The 24,887-nt window shown below is 42.0% G+C and overlaps 1 protein-coding gene across 1 annotated transcript in view; it reads right to left on the bottom strand.

Moving 5' to 3' along the window:
- Nucleotides 1-23,973, bottom strand: part of LOC122541251 (complement C4-B-like) — a 125,212-nt gene extending 101,239 nt beyond the window's left edge. The window contains exons 1-11 of the mRNA XM_043677868.1: nucleotides 23,608-23,973; nucleotides 19,308-19,488; nucleotides 18,014-18,084; nucleotides 17,627-17,712; nucleotides 12,372-12,454; nucleotides 11,275-11,362; nucleotides 9,196-9,301; nucleotides 7,147-7,273; nucleotides 4,648-4,763; nucleotides 1,596-1,739; nucleotides 1,086-1,274 (exon numbers count right to left, since the gene is read on the bottom strand). Of these exons, the coding sequence (XP_043533803.1) occupies nucleotides 1,086-1,274; nucleotides 1,596-1,739; nucleotides 4,648-4,763; nucleotides 7,147-7,273; nucleotides 9,196-9,301; nucleotides 11,275-11,362; nucleotides 12,372-12,454; nucleotides 17,627-17,712; nucleotides 18,014-18,084; nucleotides 19,308-19,488; nucleotides 23,608-23,958 (1,542 nt within the window). The 5' untranslated portion in view covers nucleotides 23,959-23,973. The remainder of the gene's footprint in view (nucleotides 1-1,085; nucleotides 1,275-1,595; nucleotides 1,740-4,647; nucleotides 4,764-7,146; nucleotides 7,274-9,195; nucleotides 9,302-11,274; nucleotides 11,363-12,371; nucleotides 12,455-17,626; nucleotides 17,713-18,013; nucleotides 18,085-19,307; nucleotides 19,489-23,607) is intronic.
- Between the last annotated feature and the right edge of the window lie 914 nt (nucleotides 23,974-24,887).

Genomic DNA, 24,887 nt, shown 5'->3' with positions numbered 1-24,887 from the left:
CTAGGTGATAGTTTAAACATGAGGCATTCGCCATTTAAGAGAAAATGTATTTTATTTCTTAAGTCAGTGATCTGTGGAATTCACTTTCCCTGAGAGCAGTGAAGGCAGGATCATTTAGGATGTTTAAGGCTAAGTTTGATTTTTAATCGAGAAGGAAATCTAGGGCAATGGGGACCAGACAGCAAACCAAGACCTTCCCGAATGTTGAACAAACACCTGCAGGTATCTGCAGGGGTGCATGTACACAGATGGATAGGATAGTGAAGATAGGATAGTGAAGAAGGCTCCTGATTGCCTTTATCGGTCAGAGCATTGCGTACAGGAGTTGGGATGTCATATTATAGCTGTGCAAGTCATTCTGGTCACCATTTTATGGGAAGGATGTTGTTAAATTAGAAAGGTTACAGAAAAAAAAATTGCAAGGACGTTGATCGGACTGGAAGGGTTTGAGGTATAAGGAGAGGTTGGATACACTGGGACATTTTTCCCTGGAGCATCAGAGGCTGAAGGATGACCGTACAGAGTTTTATAAAATCACGAAGGATATCGATAAGGTGACTAGCTAAGGTCTTTTCCCCGGGGTAGGGGAGTCCAAAACTACAAGGTATAGGTTAAAGGTGAGAGAGGCAAGATTTAAAAGGAACCTGAGGGGCAACTTTTTCACACAGAGGGTGGTGCATGTTTGGAACGAGCTGTCTGAGGAAATGGTAGAGGCTGGTACAACTACAGCATTTAAAGGACATTTGGATAGGTACATGAATAGGAAAGGTTTAGAGGGATTTGGGCCAAATGCAGGCAAATAGGACTAGTGCAGTTTGCGAAACCTGATCAGCTCGGGTGAGTTGCTCATGCTCTATGGCTCTATTAAGTTGAGTTGAGGCCATCATTCGAGCAGCTGCCACTTTACTAGCTGTGGATCCATGTTTTCCAAGTGTGGAATGGCCTCAACCTGCTCCTCATTCTTGCATCATTGCCAATATTATCTGCTGTGGCTCGTCCCAGAAAAAGAAAGATGGACCCAAATTGAGTGCATATCTGTGTGTGAATAGAGTTCAGGATCAATTGTGATACAGTAACGTACTCACCATGTAGTAGTAATACTTGACATTTTCACTACCTATTGAAGTGACCGCTGCTAGATCTGCAGAGAATGAGCTACCTGGATCTAATACGTCGTGTGGCACATTGACGTGGAGGTAGCTCTTGCTGTTGGATTGGTAGATTCTCACAGTTTTCTTTGCTTCCATTATTTCTGCATCATTCCCAGCTGTCACCTGGCAGGACAAGGCAGACACAGGTTATCCCACCTTTCCTCATCAAGTGACTATTGCTGACCTTGCTTCCTTTTGTCTAATCAGATGTACAGACATGACTTTATGATGAAATGAGCCCGAGCACTTTTCAGTGATTTGATCAAGAAGGAAAGAATTTTCCTACTCAATGCAATTTACTCATTTGATACTCTGGATTCTGTTCTAGATTTTTCAAGATATTACTCCCAAGTTAGCGACCTTTTCCAAAGGCGCACTGATACTTGCAACAAGTTGATGCATGAATTCTTAAAGATCACAATTTTGCGAATTGTCTATTCTCACCTTAATTTCAAAGGTGTCAGCATCCGCAGGAGACTGCATTATTAGCATGACCTGGCCATTCTCCTCTGTATTTTGTGGCTGTTTTCCTTCCAATTTCACAGGTACGCCTGAGGCAGGAGACCCATCAGGATATGTTACCTGTGCCTGAAAGTGAAAAGGACAGCGATTCGGGATGAGACGTAGAGTCATACAGCACAGAAACAAACCCTTCGGTCCAGCCTTCATGTCCCCAGACTAAACCATTCCCACCTGCCTGCGCTTGGCCCATATCCCGCCAAACATTTCTTATCCATGTTTATCCAATTATTTGTCCAAATGTCTTTTAAATGTTGTAACTGTACCTGCATTCATCACTTCCTCTGGAAGTTCATGCCACACATGAACTCTGTAAAAGAGTTGCCCCTCATGTCCTTTTAAAACCTTTCTCCTCTCACCTTAAAAATATGCTTCCTAGTCTTGAAATCCCCCATCCTAGGGAAAACATAACTACCATTAACTCTATCTATATCTGCCATAACTTTATAAACTTCTATTAGGTCGCCTCTCAACCTCCTACGGTCCAGTGAAAAAGTCCCAGCCGACCCAATCTCTCCATATAACTCAAACCCTCCATTCCCAGGATCATCCTGGTAAATCTTTCCTGAACGTCTCTAGCTTAATAATATCTTTCCTATAACATGGCGACAAGAACTGGACACAGTAGTCCAGAAGAGAACACACCAACGTCCTGTACAACCTCAAAGGTCTGAGCAATGAAGGCAAGTGTGCTAAATGTCTTAACCACCCTGTTTACCCATGACACAAACTTCAAAGAATTATGTACCTGAATCCCTAGGTCTCTCTGTTCTACAACTCTACCCAGGGTCCTATCAAATCCTGCCCCTGTTTGTTTTACCAAAATGCAATACCTCACACTTATGCAAATTTAACTCATTCTGCCACTCCTCAGCCCATTGACCCAGTTGATTAAGATCTCTTTGTAATCCTAGATAATCTTCTTCACTGTCCACTGTACATCAATTTCGGTGTCATTCACAAACGTACCAACCTTGCCTCCAACCTTCCTAAAATGGCCTTTTCCTCTTTCTTTTGCTTCCAATTTTCCCTGGCTCTATTCTTGGCTTTACATCTCGCCTCTCCAACTCCTTTCAGCTTGTAAGCGAGACTTGGAATTCTCACTCAATGCCTTTATCTGCAATTGCTTTCTGGTCTGGTATATCATTTCCTGAGGTTCCATTTATGCTGTGGTTCTGTTCGCCGAGCTGGATGTTTTTGTTGCAAACGTTTCGTCCCCTGGCTCGGCGCCATCATCAGTGCTTGGGAGCCTCCTGCGAAGCGCTTCTTTGATGTTTCCTCCGGTGTTTATAGTGGTCTGTCCCTGCCGCTTCCGGTTGTCAGTTTCAGCTGTCCGCTGTAGTGGTTGGTATATTGGGTCCAGGTCGATGTGTTTGTTGATGGAGTTTGTGGATGAATGCCATGCCTCTAGGAATTCCCTGGATGTTCTCTGTCTGGCTTGCCCTATGATAGTAGTGTTGTCCCAGTCGAATTCATGTTGCTTGTTGTCTGTGTGTGTGGCTACTAAGGATAGCTGGTCGTGTCGTTTTGTGACTAAGGATAGCTGGTCGTGTCGTTTCGTGTTTCATTTATATCGTTTATTGATTTATCTCACTGGGTTTCAACCTCATTAAATGATCACCAGCTAAGTACTTTGCCCATCATTGCTGGACTACCATCAATCCCTTTAATGAAACCTGCAAATGTTGCCTTCCCTACAATGGTGTTGTAAAGTATCATACTTCATCATTTAACTTTTTGTTAAAGCAGATGTACAAATGTACCCTGATAACACGATGGATCCAGATTTCCTGCTGTAATTATTACTGTGGAAGGATTGAAGCAAGGCCATATGGGCAGCTGGGATTTTGACCAAATTGCTGACAGATTGATGACAATGACATTTCTGGTGGAAACGTCAGCATAATGGTACCTGAGGTAATGGGGTATGTGCAGTGGACAAGAACGCACATTGCTGAACACAAGAGCATTTCTGGATAAGCATTATTTAACACTAATTAAGCTGGGAATTAGTTCCTTGTTCAAATCTTGTCCCCACCACCCTCACACACAAAGCTTTCTCCCAGACTGCAGAACAGGAGGGAGCCCTCAGCCACTTAACTGGCAAGCGTCACACCTTCAGTCAGATTGAAGAAGGCTGGGTGCGGAAATAACAGAGGAAGGAGGGTGGGGGAATTGGGTGGAGATGGAACCCAGAGACACAACAGCTGTTGAGCAGACAAAGGGATGGATTATAACAGGCTGGTGAGAGTGAATTACTGATAGTAGGGACCACAAGTATTTTAAAACGTGTTACCAGCTTGTTTTCCCTAAATTCATGGGATCTGGGCACTATTGGCTAGGATAGCATTTGTTATCCACCCAGTTAGCCACATTGCTGTGGGTCTGGAGTTACAAGCAGGCGAGACCAGGTAGGGTTTCCGTAGGATTTCCCTTTGTAAAAGGCATTATTGAAACAGAAGGGTTTGTCCGCCTCCTCTGCTCCCCAACGATTGTTGATTATCAGACTCACAATTCCAGATTTTTATTGCATTCAAATTCTACCATCTGTGGGATTCAAAATCACATCCCTCCAACATTACCTGGGTCTCTAGAATAACAGTCCAGTGATTATACCACTAAGCCATCTCCTTTCCTTGGTATTTTCTTGTTTCCCACAGGTACTAGCATCCATCTCTTTTCCTAACTGTTGTTCTCTCTCTCTCTCTCTCTCTTTCTCTGGGCTGCGTCACTGCCTATCCCCTCACTCCTTCCCCCACCCACCCCACGTTACCTTCAGCATATATACCACCTTGTCCTAGTTGCTAGCAGCTCTGCAGATGGGTCACTAGACCCAAGACATTAACTTTGCCTTCTCTCCACATGCTGCCAGATTTTGCTGAGTTTTCCCAGTAATTTCTGTCCTTGTTTTGGATATACCCATGTGGGTCTGTACTATATCAGACACTATGTACAGAGCCACTGTGGCTGTACATACCAACACAGTGAATGGAACTTTTGGGATGAAGTAACCGCTGGTCTTTGATAAATCGATTGCATACGGCGAGGAAACAAACTTGATGTTTTTGATTTCGACTTCTTCCATTTCTCCACCTGTCAGAAAATAGAAAGAGCTTTCACTTGTGTTTGTTTATTATTTAACAACATATAATACAGCACAGGAACAGGTCCTTTGATCCACAAAGGCTATGCCAACAGATAATGCCTTTCTGAACTAAAAAGCATTTGCCTCCATACTGACCATATCCCTCTACTCCCTCCCTACCTCTTAAATGTTGCTATTACATCTGCCTCCACCACCTTCTGTTTGAATTCAAGTTTTTGATGAAGTTTTCTTTCATTTCCATTTGCAATCATTTTCCTGCTGCTCTTTGTTTCCACCACAAGAGTCGCTGACAAAGGGAGCATTTGTTGTCCACCCTTATTTGTCCCTGAACTGGGTGCTTGTTAGGAGCATTTCAGAGGGATATGAGTTAACCCATTGCTGTGGGCATGTCAATCAGAAAAGAAAAGCATTGCCTTAATGAACCAGATGGAATTTAATGACAGGGTAATGTTACTAATATTGCAAGCCCAGCTCCTCAACGGACCATGGGCATATGGGAAATCATAATATCTTCATGCAGGTTGAAATCACTCCACACGGGCCAGTATCCCATCACCAATTCACACTTTATTTACATGTGCACAGTACACTGGCTGTGGCCAGCCAGCTTGCAGTTAGTCCTTGAAATCAGGAGACTCTCTGCATTCCTTATTTATTTATATATATATATATATATTTAATCTGCTTATTTTTTGTTTATTTCTTTTTACCCCTGTGTTTATACTGGCCAGCCAGGGCTCCCTGATTCACCCAGGTAAATAACTGCAATCAAGGATTTCATAGTCAGTAAGATCCACCTGGTCCCAATCACTACACAGAGGCAATCAACTTAACGAAAGCAAATTGTGTTCGACAAAGCGTGGAGTTTTTGTGATGGTGTAGCTAGCAAAGTAGTTCAGGGGAAACAGTGAATGAAATATATTGGAGCTTCTAAAATGCATTCAATGAGACACCACACAAGAGTTGTTGCATTTAGGTCTTCTGGGATTGGATGCATTTTATTTTGCATGGAATGGGGATAAAATGGAAAGTAGGAGTAAATGGTTAATTTTTGGATAATAGGTTGTAACTAATGAAATGCAAGGCTTCGCAATTGCAGCTCATTTATTGATGGTGTATTGATTGTGACTGGACCTTGTTTCCTTCAGTTAGATATGATTTGTTTCATCTGATTTGAACTACGTACCTTGTGACATTTAATTCTGACCAAAATTGATAAGATGCCGAGTGAATGTCCATTGTTTTGTTCAGCATTGTACTGGGCTTATCCAAATACAGTTGATATTACTTACTCATCCTAGACATATTGTCCTGATTTATGAACTAGATTTGACCAAATGCAAGTAGTGTGGCTCGACTCCTATGTCTCCAGAGAGAGACAACAAGCGAGCCAGAGATGGACATATTTTTAATCAATAAGAGATCAGGAGTTATGGCAATAAGGAGGGAAGGTGGAGCAGATGGTTAAGTGATCAACCATTGACTAGTGAAGAAGACTTGATGGATCAGTGGCCTATTCCTACTCCAAACCTTAAGGTTTTGAAAGAGTAGTTCAGGTCTCTGAATTACTCCTACCACTATACCCTCATATCCACCGTCCAATCTGTTCAATTGATAACATTTATCAGAAGCTGGGGCTGCATCAACCTTAATTGATCAAGTTAACTTGGCAGTCCAATTAGACTGCCTTTATACTTATGTATAGGATATGAGTTAAATGCACACACCCTCATGATGACATTGGTTGCCAGGGCTTGAGGAGACAGCCATTTCCCCCCCAGAAATGACATAAAGTAATGAAGACAATTATTTGATAACGAGGTAACACAATGCTAACAATGTAATTGCTTTGTTTCTTGTGACCTGAATATTACGTTGTGGGTAATGATTTCAAGAAAATTGCATTTTACCTGCAAGTTCTAAGATTGCAATCATTTGGTCCACAGTGATAGTAACCCTAACTCTGAACCAAGAGGCTGGAATTTGAGTCTAACCTTCCCTGGAGATGTGCAATTACACCTCTGAGCAGGCTAATTAGGAAAATATCAGCTACCTTCTCCCCAGCCCTCTCCCCCTCCCATTTATCTCTCCACCCCCAAGGCTCCTAGCCTCATGCCTGATGAAGGGCTTTTGCCCGAAACATCGATTTTCCTGCTCCTCGGATGCTGCCTGACCGGCTGTGCTTTTCCAGCACCACTCTGATCTTGAAATGTCGGGTGAAGGCAAGTTCCATTTCAGTATGCGATGCCTAAAATCCAAAGCAAGCATTGCACCCTTCAACCCAGCTGCATCCGGCCTAGGGGTGGTTCTCCCATGGTCATCAGGGGAATAACTTGTAAAGGAGGATCAAAGTTGGAAAGAGACACTTACTGGATGTTTCGAAAACAGTGACCGCCAAATACATATTGTGACCCACAAGATCCTTCATTTGCAAAGGTTTGATTCTTTCCAGGAGATTTGCCGTTGTTAGGGAAATCTCTGCTTCTCCATGCTTGACCTAGAGATGAGAATGAATATACATCAATGTCGTCCAAGTGTAATTCAGTGCTTTATTGTTTTCTATCTCCGTGCTTTCTCCTACCTTGAGGTTTGTTTACTAGAATTTACTCCTGAATTATCGTGTTAAATTCGGGTCTCCCTGCTGTAGCAAAAATGTTGTGAAACTTGCAAGAGTGCAGAAAAGATGGACAAGGATGTCGCCAGAGTTGGAGGGTTTGAACTATAGGGAGAGTCTGTGGCTCACAGCACCAGGGTCCCAGGTTCAATTCCAGCCTTGGGCGACTGTGTCTGTGTGGAGCTTGCACATTCTCCCCGTGTCTGCGTGGGTTTCCTCCGGGTGCTCCGGTTTCCTCCCACAGTCCAAAGATGTGCAGGTCAGGTTAATTGGCCATGCTAAATTGTCCTATAGTGTTAGGAGCATTAGTCAGAGGGAGATGAGTCTGGGTGGGTTACTCTTCGGAGTGTCAGTGTGGACTGGTTGGGCTGAAGGGCCTGTTTCCAAACTGTAGGTAATCTAATCTATTTTCTCTGGAGTGTCTGAGGCTGAGGGATGACCTTGTAGAGGTTTATAAAATCATAGGGGGCACATTTTTAAGGTGAGAGGACGGAGACATTTTAAAAAAAAGACATGAGGGGCAATTTCTTTTACACAAAGGGTGGTTCACATGTGGAATGGCCCTCCTGGGGGGGTGGTGGATGCATACACAATTACAATGACATAAGTACATGAATAGGAAAGATTTGGAGGACTATGAGCCAGGAGCAGGCAGGAGGGACTAGTTCAGTTTGGGATTCTGTTCAGGATGGAGTGGTTGGACCAAAGCGTCTGTTTCCATGTTGTATGACTCCATGAAGGGCATGGGTAAGGTCTTGTCCCCAGGCTAGGGGATTCTAAAACTAGAGGGCATAGGGTGAACTTGAGAGGGGAATGGTTTAAGGAGCAGAGGGTGATGCGTGTATAGTATGGCCTGCCAGAGGCATTGGTAGAGTCTGGAACAATTACAACACTTAAAAGGCATCTAGATGGTACATGAATAGTGAGGGGTTTAGAGGGGTATGGGCCAAGTGCTGGCAAATGGGACTAGATTAATTTTGGACATGTGGTCGGTATGGACAGGTTGCACTGAAGGGTCTGTTTCCATGCTGTATCTCTCGATGACTCGATCTTAATATTCAGATTCCAACTGCATAGGCCAACTCTAACTGTGATTAAAACAAATCGGAGACCTTGTTGAAATGGATTGTCCTGAAATGTTTAGTTTGGTTAGGCAAATTGTCCACAAACCTGCCAGTATCTACGACACAAATTCATAGGAACTGCACGATTACTCGTAAAATAGCCCGAGGGTGAACGTCAGTCTCATCAGCTCACGTGTAGGAAGCCATGAGCAGCCGTAGAACATTGAGAGCAAAGTTGGGACATCTGCTCTATACACCAGCCTGATCTTATGCTGCTTTGAAGTCAATGGAAATCAGATGGCGTTTAAAGCAGGCGGGCAGTTTGTTTTTCACATTAGTATCAAAGACTTCTCCCTGCTTGTGATCAACATCTACTACTGAAGTCTAACTCTTTATTATTAGTTATGTTGGACTGCCGATATGCTCCGAATCTGAAATTTCACAACGTGATTCATATCAGTGACTAGAAATGCATGTGTCTGGGAGGTCAGGTTGTGTATTCCACCCATAACAATATCCCTCTGTGTAGACTTATACACCCTATTCTCAGACGCCTTATTGTGACATTATATCACTTTGCCGTTGAATTATAACAATGATGTTCACTTATGAAGGTCGCTAAATCAACAACTTGACAAAATATTGTTGCTTCATGACAACTGAGGAAAATAATGCTCTTTTTCATGTCGTTCTGACTGCTTATCAGCAACATTTTGTTTCTGAATGTAAGGGCAACCTCACCTGTTCTGTTTGTTCCAGTCCCCGAAGATATTCAGTCTTGTCTGTTTCATCAACAGTCCCAAATCTCACATAAGCCATGCCTTCCACAGGTTTTCCGAATGTGTAGCTTTTCATTAAAATAAAAATTGGGAAAAGTGTGACAACGTTATTCCAAAGAGACCAGATGCTGCTTGTAAACATTTGGAATAGTGCAGGGCAATCCAAAGGTATACGAAATCAACACTTCCGATGGCCAAAAAGTGAGAAATGGTGTTGCTGAAATAAGATGCATTTTGTCAAGGATGTTGGTCTTGCGTGGATCAGGACAATGCTCAAGAATACCAATTCAAGGGGAAATCGCAACATGATTTATATCAGTACTTTGAAATGAATGCATCTGGTGTGGTCATGATCTTTTCAATGTTAAAAATCACACGGCACCAGGTTATAGCCCCACAGGTTTATTTGGAAGCACTAGCTTTCGGAGCGCTGCTCCTTCATCAGGACAACCCACAACCACCTGATGAAGGAGCAGCGCTCCGAAAGCTAGTGTGCTTCCAAATAAACCTGTGGGGCTATAACCTGGTGTTGTGTGATTTTTAACTTTGTACACCCCAGTCCAACACTGGCATCTCCAAATCATGATATTTTCACCCATAAGAGAATTCTTCAGTCTAGACTTATATGCCCTATTCTCAGGCACCTTATCGTGACACTATATAACCTTGCCTTTGGATTCTAACAATGATGTTTATTTTATTAAGGTCGCTAAATTAGCAAATTGCTAAAATATTGTCCCTTCATAACAATTTCTCCTGCAGCAGAGTGCTGTTTAGTCTGGAACTACAATCTACTTGCTAGATGCTTTCCCAATGTGATTGTACCCATTCATATTGATTGACAAAGAACTGCCAGTCTTTTTATACATTTTAATCTGGATGACTCTGATTAGGGAATTTATCCAAGAAATAAAACCTGGTCAGACAAAAATAAAACTGCAGATGCTGGAATCCAAGGTAGACAAGCAGGAGGTTGAATGAACTCAGCAAGCTGTAACCTGAAGAAGTTTAAACCCATAACACTGACCTCTCCACCTCCTGATGCTGCCTGCCTTGCTGTTTTCTCCCAGCCTCCCGCTTGTCTACCAAGAAATAAAGCAGCGAATGGTTGTCACCTCATCTGTTAAGTTGAAACACACGCCCTGTGTGTATAAAGGCGTATTTTGCCTGTAGGTTCATAACTCCTTGAAAGTGGAGTCGCAGGTAGATAGGATAGCGAAGAAGGCGTTTGGTATACTTTCTTTTATTGGTCAGAGCAGTGAATACAGGAGTTGGGAGGTCATGTTGCAGTTGTACAGGGCATTGGTTAGGCCACTGTTGGAATAATGGGTGCAATTATGGTCTCCTTCCTATTGGAAAGATGTTGTGAAACTTGAAAGGGTTCAGAAAAGATTTACAAGGATGTTGCCAGGTTTGAAGGATTTGAGCTATAGGGAGAGGTTGAACAGGCTAGGGCTGTTTTCCCTAGAGTGTCGGATGCTGAGCGGTGACCTTATAGAGGTTTATAAAATCATTAGGGGTGCAGATAGGATAAATAGAGAAGGTCTTTTCCCTGAGTCCAGAACTAGAGGGCATAGATTTAGGGTGAGGGGAAAGATATAAAAGACACTGAAGGGTCAACTATTTCATGCATACGGTGGTATGTGTATGCCAGAGGAAGTGGTGGAAGTTGGTACAATTGCAACATTTAAGAGGCATCTGGATGGGTATATGAATTGGAAGGTTTAGAGGGATATGCGCCAAGTGCTGGCAACTGTGACTAGGTTGGGTTGGGATATCTGGTCGGCATGGACGGGTTGGACTGAAGTGTCTGTTTCCATGCTGTACATCTCTGTGACTCTATGGCTATGACAACTCTCAAATAAAACCGAATGAGTCCTATTTTGAACCCTTGTCTGTCTGAGGTACATGAGTTCAGAACTGGTCACTGATTGCAGAAGCTGCCTCATTTTTCGTTTCTCGAAGCAATGCAAGCAGAAAAACAGACAGAAATGTAGGGTTGCATAAAGAGTGTTGTATGAGATAACGATATTGTACTCACTCTGCCGAAAGTTTGCACTTGAATTCGTCCTTCGTTATGAGGTAATATTTTTCCTGGCACTCAATCTCGACTTTGAAACTGGGGAGGACTTTAAAATATATTGAAGTCAAATATAATTCCAAAACATTTGTAGTATGGGTACTTAAGAGAGAATACAATATGCAGCAGGTTATGATTTTATGAATGAAAGTCTGTAACTTGTTTCTCTTTCTCAGTTGGAAAATCAACTATAAGCTGACAGGACATAGTCTGAACTTTGGCAAAAAAAATATTAAATACAGATGAGATTGGATCTGTCACTGGTTAACACCTCTCTGGGTTTCCCTGGCTTTTCTGAAGGATATTACATACTACAGATTTTACCTAAGGTTACCCATGCAATGCATTAACACATCCACAATGGATGTTTAGAATCCAATGGCTTTATGCAATACTATCGACTTTCCATATCATGCATGCGCAAATTTCTTTAAAGTAGCATTGTATACAGAGCTAGACAAGTGAGCAAACAGATACAGATAGACAGACAGAAAGATAAGTAGATGTGTGGATGGATGAATAGAAAGGCAAAGAAACAAGCAGACAAATACTTGGAACAAAAGATTGGAACAACTTGTATTAGATAGTGTTACCCAACAATGTCATGTTCCGAAGACTTAGATAGAAATGAAAATTGCCTGGTCGATTGGCCAGATGGGTATAAGTCGCTTGGATTCATTTTTGCTTTTGTGGTGGTTGGAAAATGAACAGTAGTGAATTACACATATCTCTCCAGATCTATATTTCCATTTACTTCACTTCAGATGGATATATAGGGGTGAGGTGATACATTTTGTAACAACTGTATAAGCATTATCTATGAGTTTTTTACACATTGAGTAACAACATTTGAACTTAGCCCTATTCAAGGATATCAGCAGGATACCAGTCTGATTTGAAATTATTCCCCTCTAACTTTATCAAACATGGACATTAAAAATATTTTATAAACTCGCCTCTCGACCAAGATACTGAGATAATTCAAATGACAGTCAGGAACAATTGAAGGTAAATCATTATATTTTCTCCCTCATTATACAAGTGTTAAAGATGGTTACCGAATTCCTTGACCTCAAATCGTGCGGATTCCTTGGACATTGGTGAATCCTCAAATTGAGCCTCAATCCTCCAAATGCCAGGCCTGTTTAGAAAAGTTTAACAGGGCATTCTTCAGAGCTGCAGTCAAGTAGATCTCAGAATAGTTTCACGCGGGTGATAGAAAGGTACAGAAATTCAATTTAGCTGTTGATATGAGCTAAGTATGTTGAATCGGGCACAGATAACATTCTGCCTGATAGGTGATTCCAGGAACTTGTTGCAAATGATATTTTCAGTAAAAATATGTTCTTGGAATTTCAAAACACCAGTGGCCTGACCTGGCTTTAGCTTCAGTCAGACACAAGTCAGTCGGACAATTTTCTAGTTAGCAGCTCAGGTAAAACCAAGTACCATGACAGATCAAAATAAATAGACAAGGAAGTTCAAAGAAATGAGGAACTGAGCTGAACAAAGCTAAAAAGAAAAACTCGTGACTACGGCCAATCAAACACACATTGGAACAAATCAAATTTGATGTTGGTACTTTAACCGAGGTTGTATAGGACGTTGGTGACGCTTGTTCAGGGGTATTGTGTCCAGTTCTGGTCACCCAGTTATATAACAAGGATATTATTAAGCTGGAGAGGGTTCATAAATGATTTAACAGGATGTTGCCAGGTATGGAGGGTTGAGTTATAGGGAAAGGTTGGATAGTCTGTGACTTCACTGGAGTGTAGGAGGTTGAGAGGTGACCTGAACAAAGTTTATAAAATAGTTGGGGGTGGGGCGTGGGGAGGGGGTGTAGATACAATTAATGGTAGTTTTCTTTTCCCTAGGATGGGGGACTAGGGGACACATTTTTAAGGTGAGAGGAGAGAGATTTAAAAATGACATGGAGGCATTTTGTTTACACAGAGAGTGTGGAATGATGTTCCTGAGAAAGTAGTGGATGCAGGTACAATTACAACAGTTAAAAGATATTTGGAAAGATACATGAACAGGAAATGTTTGGAGTGATATGGGCCAGGAGCAGACAGGTGGGACCAGTTTAATTTGGGATTATGTTTGGTATGGACCGGTTGGACTGAAGGGTCTGTTTTTCTGCTGTAGGACTCTATAACTGTCAAAACCGATCTACCTCACCCAATTTGGGACAGATGGTCTATTTTCTGTATCACAAAAAATGTCTGGGTTTAATAGTGTTGTACCGTGGAAAGTATGTTTGCTTTGTAAGAATTGTCCTGTGGTAACTTGCATTGATGTAAGTGAAGCTGGCTTTCACATCCCCTTTATACAGCTGAATACAAGTCGGACATCACAGATTGAAGGTAACATGCACTTCTGTTTCTCGTAAACTGACTGATATCAGGTTCTTTGCCAGCTATCCAGTCAGATGAGTAATAAAGCATGATTGATTGTAGGAGGTGAGCAATTCAATACTTTCTCCTTTACACTATGGTCAGAAGTTGAAATCCCACCTAAAACAAATGGAATACAAATGTTCACATAATCTATTTATTGTTTTTTTTTCTAGGTTCCTCTGGGAGTTAAAAAAAATCGTTTAAAATATACATAATAAGACACAGTTTTTCCTTGACTTTTATGGAAATTGAGTTCAAGATAAGAATGTTTTAACTGGGCACAAGATGGTTCCTGTTGCATTGAACAATTGGTTGGTTCTGGATGTAGGTTTGCTCGCTGAGCTGGAAGGTTCATTTTCAAATGTTTCATCACTACCCTTGGTAACATCTTCAGTGAGCCTCTGGATGAAGCAATGGTGGTGTAGCTTGCTTTCTATTTATGTATTTGGGTTTTCTTGGGTTGGTGATGTCATTTCCTGTTCTTTTTCTCAGGGGTGGTTAATGGGATCCAAGTCAATGTGTTTGTTGATAGAGTTCCGGTTGGAATGCCATACTTCCAGGAATTCTAGTGTGTGTCTCTGTTTGGCTTGGCCTGGGATGGATGTGTTGTCCCAGTCGAAGTGGTGTCCTTCCTCATCCGTATGTAAATAGAAAGTAGGCTGCACCACCAGTGTTTCCTCCTCACTGAGGAGGCTCACTGAAGATGTTACCTAGTATGGTGATGAAACCTACATCCAGAACCTCAACCTGAACTACAAGCCTTCTCAAAACTCACTAATTCAGTAGGTTGTTGAATTCTTGGTGTTGTGATGAGAAACTGGCCCGAGACATTAGGTGAAAAAGATAAACCCCTTCACTAGCTCACACAAGATTATTTTCTATGGAAGTCAAGGGATATTGACATTGGTCGCTTTGGTTAAATATTGTGGAAACTGAGACTTCACCACACTTGGTTAATTGGATGCATGCACTGGAACAAACATACGATTACTTCAATTAGGAGCAGGAAAAAGACTCATCCAGCCTACTTTGCAAATCACTAAGATTACAAGCGATCTGAATATGGCCTCAACTCCACCTTTTTGTTTCCACCTGGTAACCATGAACTCCCTTGCTGAATGAAGACAAGCCTGTCTCAAAGCTGTTCAATAACTCCTCCTCCCCCATTTGCTGTGGAAGAGAATTTCAAAGACTCACGCTCAGGTCCATCTTTAAACAGGAAATACCAAATCTTTAAACAGTGCCCCTTCGTTCTAACCTCTGCCTTAAGGAGAATCAGCCCTTCAACATCCATCCTGTCTATTCCCCTCAGCATCTCACGTGTTTCAATGACATCACCTCTCATGCTATGTATTGCGCAGTGATGGTACAATTACCACTGCTTAGTTTGCGTCAGTCCACTACCCCGCACAAGAACTACCAGTGACTAACTTGTAAAATTCAGATGGCATTAATAGCATTTGACAATTTCATTTCGGCCCTGCACTATAATACCTGCATGTTACTTTTGACTAGAGCAACATATCCAGCTAACAATGTGCTTTCCTGGGTTCCAAGCATGTGACTAAGAATTCATGACCCATGATGCATTTCCTTTGCCATATTATTCTCACATCTGCTCCATGTACCTACTTTACTTTTCTCAAAGTTTAAATCACGCCTGCCATTTGCTCCAAATCCTTAAGGGGTGTAACAAAGAGCACAGCGCCATCCCATTCTTTCATTGCTTCAGCAGTGGTTGAGGTGTAGCGCTCACACGTGTAAAGGCCAGGGCTAAAAGGGAGCGGGTGAAATTGTTTCATTTCAGCTAACAACATATCATGGCATCTGTGGAAGAACGAGTTTACTTCAAAATGTCCTAAGCTGGCATTCCCAGCGTCTTACTGAGCGACAGTTGGAGTTGACATCTTCTGAATGAGACATCATATTCAATGTATAATCTGACCCACCAAAAGGATGGAACTAATCCCATGATGCTTGTGTTGAAATAGAGCATGCGAGTTCATCTTGGAGTCCTTTACTGGTGAACCAAACTGACCAGGAGGTGTCATCAAGTTGATGTTTGAATGGTTTTGCTATGTGCAACTGCGTTTGATCTTTCTTTTGCATTAACAGCACGTCCATTTTTAGATGTAACGTGTTCTGGGACATTCTGAAAGAAACTGGACAAATGCCAATCATAGAATCCTGACAGGGTGGAAGTGGCTCATTCAGCCCATCGATTCCACACTGCCTCTCCCAAGAGGACCACACCTACCCTCTACCTCCTAGCCCATCCCTGTAACCCACATTAACTATGGCTAGTCTACCCAGCCTGCAAATCCCTGGGCATTATGGGACAATTTCCTATGGCCAATCCACCTAACCTGCACATCTTTGGACTGTGGGAGGAGAGAGGAGCACCTGGTGTCTTCACAAATCTCCCATTTGTTATAGTTCCTGGACTGGGAGGCCTCTGTGAACTGTACATTTCATTGGGTTCTAGCCATCAGTTGCAGACTGACCGAATATACATTGACGTATGGTCAGTCAGACTCTAGGTTGATATAAGGGAACTTTGCAGCCATACAAAGGAAATATGGTCATTGTTTTCAGGCAGATTTGTAATGAATGATTAGAATCCCTACAGTGTGGAAGTAGTCTGTTCGGCCCATCGAGTCCATACTGACGCTCCCAAGAGCATCCCATCCAGACCCACCCTCTTCCCTATCCCTATAACCCTGCATTTCCCATGGCCAATCCTCTTAACTCTGCTAGGGTACCAGAAGAGCCATGGAGAAAGAATCAGATTAATGATCATGTACCAGCACACGGGAGAAAGCCATCGTTTCAATCCCAGTGGCCTTGTTGAGGGCTGGGTGGGCAGTAAGTTCCACACATTAGGGCACCTTCATGCCTAATGGGTGGCACAGTGGTTAGTACTTCTGCCTCATAGCTGCCAGCGAGCTGGGTTTGATTCCAGCTTCAGGAAACTGTCTGTGTGGAGTTTCCTCCCAAAGGGCCTGGCTCATTTTTGATTGTTAAAGTGGAGGTTTGAGAGTTAAAATGTGGGGAGTTTCGCAGAACAGAGGCAGGGTCATATTGTCAATTAAATGTTTCTATCTATCTGTCTACCTGCCCATCTGTCCATCCGTCTATCCATCTATACAGCTATACATCCAGACGTCAATCTATCTTGACATCTATCTCTCGGGACATCTATCTAGATTTCCATTTTTCTGTCTGTCTAGACATCTATCTATCTAGACATCCATCTATCTATCTGGACATCTACACAACTCGACATCTATCTAGAAATAAATAATACAAATAGCTAGACCGTTTGCAAAAGCCTTTTCCAGTTCTATCTACATCCCGAGAATGTTTCTCTCCAATACCTCAACCTCAAACTGTTCTGGTTATGCATTGTACCCCTTTTCACTTTTGATTTGATTTGTTTTTCTGAGTTGATTTATTATTGTCACATGTACCTAAGTACAGTGAGAAGTTTTGTTTTGCGTGCGATACAGGCACCTCATACCAAAACGAATGCATTAGGCTGGTAGAACAGGGCAAGGAATACAATGTTACAGCTGCACAACGAGCGAGGTGAACATTAAGTTTAAATTTGAAGGCACCACTCTATGTGATAATTAATGGATAATGTCGAAGTACAATTTTCAAAGTGTAAGTCATTTCTATGGATCTGGATAGCAGGGAAGGCTCCGTTCTAACGAATGAATAATGATTTAGTTTACTTGCAAATTCTTTTCACGGTGATATGATTATTTGGTATTCCACTGGCGAACAGGTGACCACTCAGAGGAGATTATTACCGGATCTGCCGAAGCGTTTCGATTTCTTGAGAAAAGTAAATGATTAGGGTTCTCCCTCAGGGTAAAAGACCCATTTCCAAAACAGTTTCATGTACTTACTCGGCGATATCCGGGATTTTTATGTGGCGACTGAACACTTCTCCCGACCGCATGATCTTGCTGGGAAACTGCACATTTCTGGAATTCTAGAAGGACAATTGGATGAATCTTTGGTATTGGTCATATTTGGCACCCCTTTTCTATTCAAGTAAATTAAGCATGACTGCACCGAGCCACCATGCCGCTGTACTTTTGCTGGTTAATTCACTGAACATAATTCAAAACTCTGTTCATTGTGAATGTTGACTTCTGTTGTGCCTCATTGTTTACCAAGGAGGCCAGGACTGGTAAAGTTCACCAAGATGACATTGGGAATTGAAGTCAATTAAACGAAGCAAACAAAAGGAAATCAGTGAGAAAATGCGACATAATTAGTAGTGTACTCACATATGTAGTTATTTTAATCGTCTCGCTCACTGGTCTCATATATTGATCCAGAGTAAAGATCCTGTAACGCACTGTACAATAAAAATAAATGGACGTTTGAATAATAATATTTATTAAATGAAAAAGAAACCTGGTTTTCATAACCACCCTTTTTGTTTATTCATTTACTTCTAGTGTTCTAAGTAGCCTGGTTGCATGATAACCCCACACTTCAAAAGCCCAGTGGGAAATTAGAGCCAATAAGCATCTCTGCGAGTTACATAGAATATAGCATTGTGTTTGTCACCAGTTACAATCTCCTTGTAGAATCAATCCCAATAACTTCAATAAGACTGAACAGAAAGCAAGGCTATCAATGAGACAGACCTTCAGTCTTTAGAACTGGGTTTTAAGCTTTTAAAGATGTTTTGAAACAACACTGGAGTAGGTGGAAGTTGAACTCGGGACTCCTGGCTCAGAGTTAGGGAGGCTACCACTGCAGCACAAGGGGCCTCAAACTGATTCTTAGCGCGATGTGTGCACAGTTGGACACAAGTGGGGAGTGTGGACGAATGGGTTCGCTTTTGATGCGGGTGAATCCCAGAAACTGCAGCATTCCTATGGTCTGGACCAGCTTTCTGACTAAGTCAATCTTCTGCCCCCTTCCGCCCATACTGCAGATTGTTCTCATTTACGCTCCCACGTGATTCCCCTGTGAATATCTAACAGCTATGTGATCCCCCCCCCCCTTTCTATTCTCGAATGATCGTGTGACTTCCTTTGAAATACGAATATTTCAATCGAAATCAATGGAACTGGGCATGGGTTGAAGTGCAAATGTTACCATCTCCAAGGTGCACCGCCTCAACTCACCAAATTTTCTTTGACACCATTTTTCAAACCCGTTACATCTACGACTTGAAACGATAAGGGCAGCAAGTGCAAGTTCCACTCCAAGTTGTACATCACCACTGTCACTGGCTCAATGCCCTGAAATACTCTCTCTAACAACACAGTGGATGCTCCTACGCTCCAAGGATCGGAGAGGTTCAAGGAAACAGCTCAGTACCATCTTTTGCGGGTGAATTGGTTATGAGGAATAAAAATTGGCCAAACCAGCAATACCCATGAAGGAGTTGGATAATCAATCCAAGACAGACTTGCACCAAATTCTTTTCTTAAGTCCAATTGTTGTTTCACTTTCATTATTGAGCAGACAGAATATTAGCTATTCAAAGCCATTCGGCGGGTACACTTCACTCGCCATTTCACGCTCGTGCTGAAACCTGTACATTATAGCGGGCCTATCACTCACCATTTTCACCGGGCGTGTATATTGGCTTGTCAGTCTGAATGAATATGTAACCCTTTTTTGTTGATAGTAGGATTGGAACCATTCTCCTTCCTGTAAAGAGTTGCGGGCATTCAGCAGCAAGAGAAATGTATTTGTCTTTACGTTTCATAATGTTAACCTCCTTCATGAGATTAGCGGAAGCCTGCAGGGTTGGATAACATGGAGGTTAGCAGTACCTTTACCTAGTTACTTTGCATCAAGATTAATTGCATCATATCAAGTGTGAGATTCTTCACTTTGCTATAGAAATAGAAATACTGAATAGGATTTGATTAATAAGTATGATATTTGCATATCCCGATGCTCAGAGAGATCTGGTTGTGCAATGAGCTCAAACGCAACATGCAAATACATTAAGCAGTTAAGAAATGGAATGGTATCTAGTGCCTTTGTCTAGCCGTGAGGATGATGTCTGTCAGTTCGAAGGCCCCTTGGAGGAAGAATCCCGTATAAATACGGGTCTGCTTACTATTGCTCCCATCGACGGGGAGCTACAATGAGCGAGCGTTGAGTGTTGTAACTTTATTAAGCTATCTTGTTATGACTTGATGTAATTCGATTTTGAATGTTTATTTATCCTTTTCTGTTAGTTATTTACCGTATCGTAGCTTTTTTTTATAGAGAGTTTTATTTTCTTATATTTTACTCTGTGTTTTGGTAGTTTGTGGAGTAGATTAATAATTTGTTTGCTTTATTTATATTGTTGTTGCTATTATATTGTAAAGTGGTCACATTATTTTGTATTAGTTTTGTAATCTTGTAAAGAAAAAGCCCAAAAACTTAAATGGAACGGCATTGTGGTTTTTATTGCAAGGTGATTGCAATACAGGAATTAAATATCTAGCTATACTTGCATGGCTTTATATGGGCAACATCTGGAATACTATACCGTTTTTGTCTTCATATTCAAGGACCGATGTATCTACATTGACAAGCAAAGTGAATAAACATTACATTGAGTGCTAGGGTGAGAGTGTTGTATTGTAATGGGAGGCAAGGTTAATTAGGCGCACGCTGAAATTTTAACGAATGCGAGATGATGCACTTAATGGTAAAGTCCTAGGGAGTGTTGCTGAACAAAGAGACCTTAGAGTGCAGGTTCATAGCTCCTTGAAAGTGGAGTCGCGTTTTCCCTGGAGCGTTGGAAGCTGAGGGGTGACCTAATAGAGGTTTATAAAATCATGAGGGGCGTGGATAGGATAAATAGACAAGGTCTTTTCCCTAGGGTCGGGGAATCCAGAACTTGAGGGCATAGATTTAGGGTGAGAGGGGAAATATATAAAAGAGACCCAAGGGGCATCTTTTTCACACAGAGTGTGGTACGTGTATGGAATGAGCTGCCAGAGGAAGTGGTGCAGGCTGGTACAATTGCAACATTTAAAAGGCATTTGGATGAGTATATGAATAGGAAGGGTTTGGAGGGATATGGGCTGGGTGCTGGCAGGTAGGACTAGATTGGTCGGCATGGACAGGTTGGACCGAAGGGTCTGTTTCCATGCTGTACATCTCTATGACTCAATGACTATCTCATGTACAAAATGCACACTCATGGAAGATCTTGACAGGGTAGATAGTGAGTGGTTTCTTCACCAGACTGGCGAATCTGGAGCAGTGTTCTTCAAGAGAAACCAGAGATTGAGTGTCCACAGTGCACCATAAGTTGAATTGGGAAGCAAGGGCCGCAATAAACCTGTCAAGTTCCTGCCCTACTTTAATAAATATTACTTGGTGACTTAAATAAAGCTTCCTGACTTAACTGATCAAACTGCTTCCTGTTGTCTGAAGGGTTAAAGTCTCAAATAAACTGTTGCATTTTGAAATTTTAAAGTATAACACAAATCTCACAAAATTGTCTGTAATCTGTAAATTTCCATAAAAAGTGAATCCTCCAACACATGTTGTTCTGCGTCTTCACATTGCCCCAGGTTGTGTCGTCAGCATTAAAGTGATAGTAATTGAAATCATAATCGTGGAAAAGTTGCCCCGACCTTTTCTTTCCAGCATACTCCCTGCATGGCTTCCCGTTTCTTAATGTCTGCTCCTAACTGGTGCCAAGACTTGGGGATCTCAGGCATCCATCAGAAGGGATGTCATCCACCAAATGAAGCAACCAACCATATCAAAGTATGCTCACAGACGGCAAGTCAGTTTTTTTTTCCATTTCAAAGAAAGTTATTAGAACAGATAGGTTGGATTAAGGTGGAAGTTGAAATTAAAAGAACTAATATTTTTTCAAGACTTTTAAAATATGATATTCAATAGTAATAAAAGGATTTTAACATTCCACAAACACATACATCTTTTTTTCTCACAAGCACTGAAGCTATTTTGTTGTATTTGAAGTTTAATATACTGTTAGATACATGGTGTGAAATTTCATTTTTATTTATTCATAGGAAGACCAGTGGCGTAAGGGGGAAAGCTTATTATTGCCAGGCCAATGTAGTCCCTCTGAAGACAGGTTGGAAAACTTTTAAAGTGGAACTTTAATATTGAAAAATGCAGAATTCGTGAAAACAATTCCTGAGTTTTTATGTTCAACATGCATGGACTCCACAAGTTCTGGTCAGTTTCCTGCAGGGTGGGACCACTAATTTCAGCCAGTATTAACACTAGCTTCAACTGGGAATGGTGACCGTAACGTACCGGTGAGTCGAAATACAGAGTTGGAGGATCTGAGCTATAAGGAGAGGCTGAACAGGGCTGGGGCTATTTTCCCTGGAGCGTCGGAGGCTGAGGGGTGACCTTATAGAGGTTTACAAAATTATGAGGGGCATGGATAGGATAAATAGACAAAGTCTTTTCCCTGGGGATCCAGAACTAGAGGGCATAGGTTTAGGGTGAATGGGGAAAGATATGAAAGAGACCTAAGGGGCAATCTTTTCACACAGAGAGTGGTAAGTGTATGGAAGGAGCTGCGAGAGGAAGTGATAGGGGCTGGTGCAATTGCAACATTTAAAAGGCATTTGGATGGGTACATGAATAGGAAGGGTTTGGAGAGATATGGGCCGGGTGCTGGCAGGTGTGACTATATTGAGTTGGGATATCTGGTCGGCATGGACGGGCTGGACTGAAGTAACTGTTTCCATGCTGTACATCTCTATGACTCTATGACCAAAGATAGCTTTCATAGGTTAAAACCATTTCTAAGAATGGAAATATTAGCTTTAACTTAGCCCGTATCACATGTAGGATATGCATCAATGTACATGTTTTATGTGCTCGTCTTTTATAAATAGCATCAACTAACTTGCATTTATCATGGCTGCAAGATGTGTTTTGTATGCGCTACGGTGCAGACATATAGGAACATATTTTACATCCATTAGAGTGTAGCTTACGGTGCAAAAATGCAAGGGGTTGGCTGTGAAAAAGCAATGTCATTAGGATAGTGATCTAAAATGCCTAAGTTAATGATCTGTGGACCTGGGTTCAAATCCCCTCACTGCTTTTGCTGGTGGTACTCAAGTTTACTTCGTCAAATGTGGAATATAGCGCTGATTCCCTTTGTGGTGACCATAGCAACTCTCATCAGTTGTTGTAAAAACCCATTTGCTTGAGTCATATCCAATACGGAAGGAAACCAGCCCCCTGTTGCAGAACTATAGCACTGTAACTGGCTCTCCACTGCATTCTAAACGGCGCAACAGCCCATTGAGCCCTAAGGATGGGGATGTAACAATGGCGTTGTTAGTGACACCGACACTAAAGGAAAAGACGTAGAGCTTTGAAGAATGAACTGAGCACTTCAGTTAACCCACCTGTACAAATATTACCGGCATTTATTATAGTGGTTAAGTCAAGAGTATTTTAGGGTCTAGTTTCAACGCCATTACGCAAAGGTGTACCGAGGCCACATTTGAATAATTGTCGACAGTGTGTTGCTGGAAAAACACAGCAGGGTCAGGCAGCATCCAAGGAGCAGAAGAATCGACGTTTCGGTCAGGAAACGGCCCGAAACGTCGGTTTTCCTGCTCCTCGGATGCTACCTGACCCGCTGTGCTTTTCCAGCACCACACTCTCGACTCTGTTCTCCAGCATCTGCAGACCTCAGTTTCTCCACATTTAAATAATCGCCAAGTTCTGGGAGAGACTAGTGGACTGGAATTTTAAGTATAAGCGCAGGAAGCTTCCACCTTGTATCAAAACACGGACGTCTCATTTGGGGCGAGAAGGTGCACTCCCTCAACAGTGGCACTTAAATCAATAAATGACAGAGGGGTTCGCACGTCGCTGCATGAGTCCCGATGGCAGTACTTACGGCAATGTCTTTGATTTGACGGTAACCATTTCCTGCCGTTAGTTCAAAATCAACATCCTTGGAAAGCTTTCTGGAGCCCGTCACATCGAATAAATAAACTTTGACCTTGACGGGATTTTCTGCTCCATCCAACTGGATAGCAACGCTCTCCTTCACCCCGATGTGAATGATGTTGGGGGCACTGATTAAGTAGCTAGGAGTTTTGTCAATTACAAAAGAGGAGTCAAAGACCGAGTTAATCAAAATAGCAAGTGAGTGCAGCCATTGGGAGGCGGGGCGTGCAGGGGACAGTGCGGCCCCCCGAATGGCCTTGAACATGCCAGCGCCAGCCTGCGTGAAATTGACACGCATTTCCGTCACTTGCTCATTTGAAATGACCAACTAAATGGAAAGGCGTGAGTTTCACCACACGCTGTGTTCTGTTACACTCTCCGCAGATGCCAGCAGCACTGATTGGATGCAGCATCAACTCTTTACCCCCTAGTCTCGCTGCAAAATTCCCCAGAGATGTTTAGCTCGCTTCCCTGTATTCAAAATGAACTTTTAAGGAAAAAAAAATGCAGAATTATGATTTAATGAATTCCAATCAAAGTTTAATTGCCATTATAACGGCATTAATTTAATATTTATCTCCTGTATTTTCTTCTTCTTCTGATTTGGAATCTGCTAAATATGATCAAGTTCTGTATCGAATATTCTCCATAGCACTGTGATGGTTTCCTTACGCTGTTTCTATGGAAACCAACCGGCTGGCCTTGGGAAGCAGGAGTGTCAAACTTCTTGTCATGTTATTAATATTAATTTAACGCTTGGCAATCCTTAGCCTGTCAGACAGTTATCCGTGTATAAGGCAGCACAGTTAAATAGGGCAGGAATTAAACTTTAGTTTTGTTTGACCTTAGATATGAGGTCGCATCTGAAAAAAAAAAGCGAAACTTAAATTTGGAAATGAATTCCGTTCACGACAGATGGTGTACACTTAGCCCATTGACCAGCCGAAAAATCATCTGGGGATGTTTCATGCAATGGGGACTCTGCTAAATATCAACCAGAGATAAGTCGCTCTATCATTGTAATTCATCATTGCTGCAAACAGCATCCATTCAGGCTGCCAGTTCCAAATACTACATCAGTCACATTAAAGTTACCGCAAGTGCGGAAAAAAGTTCTATATCAACAACAGTAAACGTCCCACTCTGTTTCATGAGGCTAAATTGTTAAGAAAACAGATTTCCACTGTTTTTGCTTTCTCGTTGACCCCTGCTGTTAGGGGGGTTAAA

The sequence above is a fragment of the Chiloscyllium plagiosum genome, chromosome 37, assembly GCF_004010195.1.
Source record: "Chiloscyllium plagiosum isolate BGI_BamShark_2017 chromosome 37, ASM401019v2, whole genome shotgun sequence".
NCBI classification, from domain to species: Eukaryota; Metazoa; Chordata; class Chondrichthyes; order Orectolobiformes; family Hemiscylliidae; genus Chiloscyllium; species Chiloscyllium plagiosum.
This window is presented reverse-complemented; position numbering and strand designations above follow the sequence as displayed.